The 8,756-nt window shown below is 34.4% G+C and overlaps 1 protein-coding gene across 1 annotated transcript; it reads left to right on the top strand.

Annotated features, from left to right (window-relative positions):
• Positions 1-318: 318 nt before the first annotated feature.
• On the top strand, positions 319-738 carry LOC109117173. Its single transcript, XM_019203958.1, has one exon. The coding sequence runs from the start codon at positions 471-473 to the stop codon at positions 711-713; it is 243 nt and encodes an 80-aa protein (XP_019059503.1). The 5' UTR covers positions 319-470; the 3' UTR covers positions 714-738.
• Positions 739-8,756: the final 8,018 nt, after the last annotated feature.

Here is an 8,756-nt window from a genome sequence, read left to right as displayed (position 1 = left end):
ATGTCTAGCCCTATTTCTTAGCGGTCTTTTTTATGGTTACGACAAAACACGCTGTTGAAGCACTTACAAAAATAAGAATAGCACAAAATTTTAAATTTTTTACAGGTGAATTTCTAGACCATTAAAACAAATATAAATATATCGAATGCAGAAAAAGCTTTTTAATATCAGTCTTTGGTTTAAATTATCTTGAGATTCTCATATATTATTTTGATTCTATAATATTTTGAGATTTGAGGAACAAATTAAATATCATTTTTTAGATTTTAATATCGTATTTTAAAGAGAGTATCTAAAACTGTCAAACTTTCTCTAACCTATAAACCCGACAATCATTCCAAAAGGTCCATTATTATTATATCATTTATTCTATAAAAAAACATCATAATCGTGGTTATGACGCCGTTTATACGATACATAATCTTGCTTTTTTTGTCTAATTAAAAATTAACATTGTTTGACTGAAGAGGATGATCGCAGTTATCACCGTGAGGATTGTCCACGCCGTCGACGTTCCTCAGCCAGAACGTCACGTCGAAGGAGGCCGCGCCGTTAGGGACGTCATCCATCACCGCCTCTTGTCCCGCCGGGAAGAATATTCCGGTGCGGGGGTGTGGGACCCAACAAACGGAGTCTTTGTTCCTCGTCGAGTCTTTGTGGATGGAATCTTCAGGTTTCGGAATCTGATTTGGCGTTGTCGTTTTGCTTGTTGAACGTACTTGAAATTGCTTCGAAACGCTTTAAAAAAAGTTGTGTTAGATGCGGTCAAGAGAAAAAAGAAGAAACCCCGAAATCGCGAAGGAAAGGAATGAATTTTAGGTCGGTTTTAATTTGGATGGAATTGTTTTTTTTTTAACTTAAAAAATTCACCGAATTTTCGATCTAACTATATCTATCAAGGTTAGAAGACAATTTTTATACCATAATTAAATTATATATATCTTCCGACACTCACATGGGATATGAGATATGAAACAAGCACAACCCTACACTTTTCAATCATGAACCACTCGGTCAACTCCAATTTGATAATTTGGATGGAATTGTTCTTATCCTATTTTGATAAAACTAAACCGAAATAAATAGAACCAAACTAATTTCATTCTATCTTTAAAAAAATGAAAAAAAAAATTATTGAAAAAGAGTACGTCCATGGTGAGAAAAAAAATTTTGAATTGAAAACAAACAAATAGAAAGAATCGGATGAAATTTAATATTTTTTTAGAATAAAAAATAAGTTAAACTTTGATAAACCAAATAAACATTTTATCGAAATAAAACAAAAACAAATAAATGTAGTAAAAAATTATGTTTCTTAGAACAAAAAAAAAACAAAAGTTAACAAGAGCTAAACCAAATTTAAATCGAACTTGGTTCCATTTCATTTTTGTTCAACTTCCTCACTTTGTGATTATGCCTTTGTACGATTTTGCAGAAGAATAACGGAAAAAAAAAAGTTCAATATTCTTTTCTGTGCAGAGGTACTGATTCGATGTTTTTTAACTATATATAATTTATAAATATAATAAAAAAACTGGTTTATATTATTTCTATTTTATTTTTATTTGTGTCCTATTAATCTTCATTTTTTTTTTCATGTATGTTTGCAAATCGTAGATGGCGTTACCAAAACAACTTCTTGTTAGAAAAGGGACACTTTAATTAATTTCCGAATAATGTAATCCTATAGAGGTCGCCACTAGTTGCATTAATTAATGCCTGTATAAAAAGTTTTTTTTATAGCCAATTGATAAATTATGATTTATAATAAATAAAGGAAATTCAATAAGATAAATGGTTTCTTAACACAAAATAAAGAGAAGAGTGGTGGTGAGAGACTCACCTAAGCAACAGACTTGGTGCTTTAGCAATCACAGTTCTTCCCATCAACCGTAAAATCAATATCTAAATTACGAATACAAATATTAGTATTATTATTTATGTAAATATGTATTATAAATAAAATATGTGAAAATATATATGTGTATATATTTATATATATTGAAATGCAGAAATTGTTGGAGATTGTGTTGTGAAGTCCCCGTCCTATATATACACACATGGGACTGTACGGGTAGAATCTGGAAAGTGTAAACGGGAAAGAATTGAAAATGTTTTAAATTTTTTATGTTCACAAACTAACTGAAAAAAAAAAAGAAATGAAGAGATTCTAGAAGATAAAAAAGCATGAAAATGAAATAATTCATTTAATCGTGAAAAATTGCATAAATGTGTGCCATTAGTTTTTGTAACACAGGAATTTCGAATTAATCAACGCTATCATGTGTCTGATGGAGAATAACTTACCATTCTAGGCATTCAATGTATGTTGGGATAAAAAAAAAAAGCATGAAAATGAAATAATTCATTTAATCATTAATAAATGCATAAATCTCAAGTAATGTGTGCCATCAGTTTTAAATTTGGTATTTTCTAAATAGTTTTAGATTTAATTAACGTTTTTATGAATATAGGTTTTTAGTGATTTCTTGAAAAATCATTAATATGATACGGGTTTGACTCATTCATTCAACTGAATAAATATAAATCCAAAATTTCCATATGATCCGTATTATGTATCATATGTCAATAAGTAATTTTTGTTTAAAAAAAGTATGCCAGAGTTTCAGTTTTCTCTTATTTTTATGTAATTTGTTTTTTTATGTAAAAGAGGAAAAGTCTTGATATTCTTTTTTTTTCGAGTTTTGGATATAAGAAATAAAAATATAACGATATCAAAGAGTTTTATGATCAGTTATATTCTTTACATATAATTCTTTTTTTAAATACGTTTTACAGTTTTATGATCAATTATGTTTAACTCAAAGTAATAATAGATAAGCCTATATATAAAGGCTTTATAGTTTTACTTAATTTTCTGTCATATGATATTGTTTCGGTCAATGAATTTAATTATGTATATCAATATGAATAGATCTAATTTTATCTAGATATTAATAGTTTAGATGGTGCATTATTTATAAAAGAAAAGTAGATATCTATAACATATAAAATATAAGGGCTTGTTATGACATTAATAGAGGGGTCTAATATGATGTGATTGAATTTCTATAGCGATATTACGCATGATAGAAAGTATTAAGTCATGAATGTCAATTATAGAACTTATAAATAAAATTAAACAGCATCCATAATAGAGTTTTAATGTTAACTCAATTATAGTTAGTATTATCTATAAGCTGACAATAGAAAAGTTTTAACGGATTTCAATGTATCAATAATTATATAACTAACATATCTAATATAATAGAAAACTGAGACATATTGATAGATGTGGATGAAATATTTTTATATAGCTCATCATTAACTCTCTAATATCAAGTTTGATAGTTACACGTGAATTACAACCCTATTAAATAAAACAATAGAATATTAAAGATCATATTAAAATATGAGAAAGAAGCTTAAAGAAAAAAAAAATAACAGTTTATCTCAAATTTCATGACAATCTCGATTAGGGGTGAACAAGAATCAGATATCCAAAATTTTTTCGATATCCATATCCGTATCTAACATATACAAATATTAAATTTGTTATTCGTATCTGATAAGTAATTTTTCAATATCTATAATTTCAGATATCCATAAAAATCACAAATATTGGCAAATATTCATTTCTGATATAACAATAACAAATATGAAAATTAAAATTACAAAAGAAATTCAAATACAAATAAAATATATAATCTATCAAATTAATACAAATGGTATTCAAAGTTTAAAATACTCAAATACAAATATAATCATAAACATCTCATACAAACATATTTAAAATATAGATTTAAAGATTAAGGATTAAAATCTCCATAGAAAACATGTATTGAGTCTCCTAAAAATTTGCAAAGAAAATATTCTAAACTATAATATGAATTAATTGATAAAGAGATTTTTGACAGAGGCTCAAAGAACCAGAAAAAAATGGTAGATTAGGAGAGAAAGAAGAAGAGAGGGAGAGAGGGGGAGAGAGAGAGAAGAGACACGAATAAAAGAGAGAAGATAAAGAATGGTGAAACAAAAAACTAGAATATATTTTGTTTTTATAAAGTTACCCTTAAATAAAAAATAATAATTACCAAATTAATCATATATTATTTTAATATTAAATAATATTAGAAAAACTCTATAAAAAAATTTTAATTTGTAAAAAGATAGAAAACTAATTTCTAAAATTTTCACATGATAAATTTATTTCAAAACTTGTAAAATATATTAATATAATTTTCAAATTTGTTAATTGGTATCACAAAAAACCTTAACAACGTTAATTCATAAATTAGTTTGAAAATTATAATGATATATTTTATAAGATTGAATATTATAATGACATATTTTGTAAATTTTGTAATAAATTTGTCAAGTGAAAAATTTAGAAATTAAGTTTCCACCATTTTACAAGTTCATGAACTTTAATGGCTTTTACCCTTAATATTATTAATAAATTTGTCGGGTATTGTGATACACATGGTTATAGTGGGGTATATATGTGTACATTGGATGCCATAATTATAGTTTGTCATACGCTCTACGATTGGAGTCGTGGTATAGTACGAATTGGACGTGTTTGTTATTCAAACCTTGATGAACCACGTAATAGTATCGATTCTCATAAAAGAGTCAATACTATTATGATGGTGACGACAGTAGCTAGTATCGATGGATGAAAGAGTCAGTATTGATACACGTGCGTGTATCACGTAGTAGTATATGTGGACAAAAGAGTTAGTACAACTGCAATGACGTGGGTTACACAGTCAGTACCGGTGGATGAATGAGTTAGTACTGTGCGAGTTGTGTGTTATTGAGCCAATACCGCTTGACGAAAAAGTAAGCACTATGCATAGATGTGAGTTCTGTAGTAGTACCGGTGGAAGACAGAATCGGTACTACTACGAGTGTTGGTTTAGTACTCTATGATGTACTATTATGCGAGCTTTGTTTAGATGCATTTGATGTATTGACACTTTCGGTCTATTTATGGACGGATGAGTGTTTTATTCATTACATATTGTGCATACTTATGTGTTATGAAATCCATGTATTGTTATGAACAATACTAAACTCCCTAGTCATGTATCATTGTGGGAATGATGATATACCAAGACTAGTATGATGTGTGATTGATGATCATATAGATGATCATAGGTATTGGATACGATCACAATCATAGGTATTCGTTGGAGAACGGAATACTGGAATAACCCGCATGAGATTGTCATATGGACTAACATCATGATTTGAATCTCATATGGCGGTTCCATGATTGGATCCTAAGACCTGAGATATCTACGGAATCCAACATGAGGAGTTGCGTGCTTTGAATACGTCAAATGTCCTGCGTAACAGGAGGACTATAAAGGCGTGTATCAGGTACGAAATGAATCATGTGTTGGATTGTAAATAGTCAAGATGGGATTTGTACCTCTCGTAAAAGAGAGAGATATTGCTGGGCCCCTCATATGAGCGAGACTGTAGAAATGTGTGGCCGCACTATAGACGAACGTCATCTATTTCAGACAGTCGAACTCAGTAAATGAGAAAGCAGTCGAATCAGATAAGGTGGCTTGTCCATGCCTTATGTTCGACATATGATATCGCGATACAAAAGGATCATCAACAGGAATCATCATTGGCGTTCGTAAGATCACGAACAAACTCTATTCGAGATAGGTAGTCATAGTGTCTTGCTAGAGACCGCCTATGACTTGTATATCCGGAATAGAAATTTTGGGTTATACTACTATATCGAATGAGCCTACAGGGTCACACACGCAGGAAAAGAAGAAACGCACGGGAAAACGACGGAAAAACCAAGACGGAAGGGACTGGAACGGACGGACCATGAGTCCGGAACGAACGGTCCGCCAGGTCCAGACCCGATGGTCCGCGAATAGTCGCAGACCATCCGTTCTAAGTGTTGGAACGGACGGTCCGCGTTGATAGTAGACCGTCCGTTCTGGCTTGCTGGAACGGACGGTCCATGTGTAATTTTGGACCGTCCGTTCCGGGTTTCTGGTTTTTCGGAAATTAGACCGAATTAGGGTTAAATCACCTTATAAGAAGGAGATTAAAACCCTAATCGTTCATGAGATTTACAGAGCGGTCTAGTGCAGACTTTTGACAGCTTTTGGTGAGATCCAAAAGATCCAAGAGTTTCCAAGTCTCGTTTTCTCGAAGCATCATACCGAATAGCAGATTCGGGTCCTAGCAGACAAGTTCCAATCGTTGGAATCCATCCCGAAGTGTGGATACGTGTAGAGGGTGAGGTACTCTTCTTCCCTTTCGTGATCAGACGAATTCTTCAATTGATACAGGCCCCGGATCGATTGAGGTAAGCGTTCTAACTTTTCTACGATTCATAGAAGCATGGTTCTAGGGTTTATTAAATTTTTGTTTAACATCCGCTGCGCAAACCCTAGAATCGATTTCTTAGGAATAGGATTCGCTCTAGAGATCATAGGAAACCCAACAGTGGCATCAGAGCCTGGTTGCTCTGTTTTGATTTTGTAGAACCCAATCACGCACGTTTTAGGATCTGAATCGTTTGAATCCATGTTTGCTTTGAATTCTATGCATGTTTGATGATTGAATTTATGGTAGATTGCATGTTTCATGTTGCATAGAGTGCAGGAGTTCGAATTTTGGGTTCACAGGTGAATTCGGATCAGTTTCGGGTCTAATCAGGGCTGAGAACGCCGGAGAACGTGATCTGATCACGTGGACGAACCCTAGACCGTCCGTTCTGGGTAAGCTAGACCAGACGGTCCGGGATGGCGGACTGCACAGATCGGAACGGATGGTCCGCACCGGAGCACCATCCGTTTCGTCTACTGCGGCCCGTCCGTTCCAACTGGTTGAGACCGTCCGTTCAATGGCTGAGAGTGGACCGTCCGTTCTGCTGTCATGGACCGTCCGTTCCGTCAACTGCAGACCGTCCGTTCTGTGTTGATTCAGTGTGGAACGTCCGTTCTGACTTTTGAAGTCGGACCGCTCGTTCTGCGAAGCATGGAACGTCCGTTATATGTCTAGAACGGACGATGCGAGGTCCAGATTCCGAAAAATTTCATTTTCTAAGTCCGATTATGCAATCGTTGCTTAATCTGATTGACTGTGACTCAAATAGACATGATTCATTCGTATGGATGGTCCATAGTGAATGGATGCATGTAACTTGATCAAGATATGGGATATGCTTGATTAAGTGGGAGCTTCGAGATTGGGATTACATAATCGAATGGATGGTCCATTCGGATTATGTAATACATCTGATCAAGGAACAATTGTTGATCCTTGATATGTACAATCGTTGCACAGAAACCGGTTAGATCTAGGAGCTCTATGAGTAAAGCACTTGTCAAGGCCTCGATCGTATGTGTCATGGGTCATGCCAAAGCTGGGTGTGCCGTATTATCTTGGTGAGGCAAGATGGAGAAATGGTGGTTCTCATAGCTTGAAAGTAGATGCTTGATTTAAGTGTGGTTTCGAAAATCCCTTATTTATGTAATGCTAAGCGTGTACCTTCCATTACTAGAGCGTCTGTCAAGGCATCGATCGTCCGTAACGGATCATGACAAAGCTGAGCGTGTCGGATTATCTTTGTGAGGCAGGGTGGGAAATCGTGGTTCCCACAGTTTGAATATGGTTTACCTTAGGTTAAGTTGTCAAGTTTGACTTGAGACTTAATGGTACAGATGAGACGAGTATGCAATGATATTCGATATCATAGTCTCATAAAAGATCTAAGAGTCACATTGGATGTGATTGAAATTAGATGTCTACCTAAATAGCATAAGGCTGAGTGTAAAAACTTGTTCTTATGTGAAATACGGATCTTAGTCCCATATAGAAAATTATTGTAGGGTTAATTTTCTGCATGGGAGTATAGTTTGTGTTTACATCTATGTTGTCATTGATTGATGATGGATTAACTGGTAGTAGATCATTGATAGAATCTGCATTTTATTTTTTGTTCGTTCTGTTTTGTCTCTTTTGTAGGACATGGCGTCAACCGGTAGCGTACCGAGTTTGACAATGCGATCTATTCTTGAGAAGGATAAGTTGACCGGGACAAACTTCTTAGACTGGTATCGGAACTTAAGAATTGTTCTCAAGCACGATAAGAAGTCGTACGTCCTAGAAGGGGCTCTACCACCAGACTTGATCATGATGTCATTATCCGAGGACTATAACCATTTCGTGATGCAGTACCATATGCACGGGATGACTAAGAGCTTAGTCGAACTGCATGGGATGCTGAAATCGGCCGAGCAGGATATTGTGGTGCCCAAGACTGTGCTTGTTGTTGAGAAAGACTCCAGCAAGAAGCGGCGGGGCAAAGCCAAAAAGAAGGCGGCGAAGAAGGCAAAAGTTACCTCTACGTCTAAGTCTAAACCCGATAACGGTGACTGTCATTACTGCAGAGTGTCTGGACACTGGAAGCGTAATTGTCACCTTTACTTGGAGGATCTGAAGGATAAGAAGCTTGGTGAAGCTTCTGCCTCAGGTATTCATGTTATAGAAGCTAACATATGTACTACATCTTCATGGGTATTGGATACCGGAAGTGCCTCACACATTTGTGAAAATGTGCAGGGACTAAGAAGAAGTAGGATGTTGGTTAAGGGAGAAGCGGATCTACGCGTCGGAAATGAAGCAAGAGTTGTTGACCTCTATTCGATTTTGTGCTTCGAGAAAACGAGACTCTTCGGTTTTCGAACTCTTTGGATCTCACCCAACAG

Source organism: Tarenaya hassleriana, unplaced genomic scaffold (assembly GCF_000463585.1).
Source record: "Tarenaya hassleriana unplaced genomic scaffold, ASM46358v1 Cleome45, whole genome shotgun sequence".
Taxonomy (NCBI): domain Eukaryota; kingdom Viridiplantae; phylum Streptophyta; class Magnoliopsida; order Brassicales; family Cleomaceae; genus Tarenaya; species Tarenaya hassleriana.
This window is presented reverse-complemented; position numbering and strand designations above follow the sequence as displayed.

What these genes read in the sequence shown, in the direction of transcription:
- LOC109117173 (XM_019203958.1), top strand. Translation starts at nt 471, where the DNA reads ATGATCGCAGTTATCACCGTGAGGATTGTCCACGCCGTCGACGTTCCT.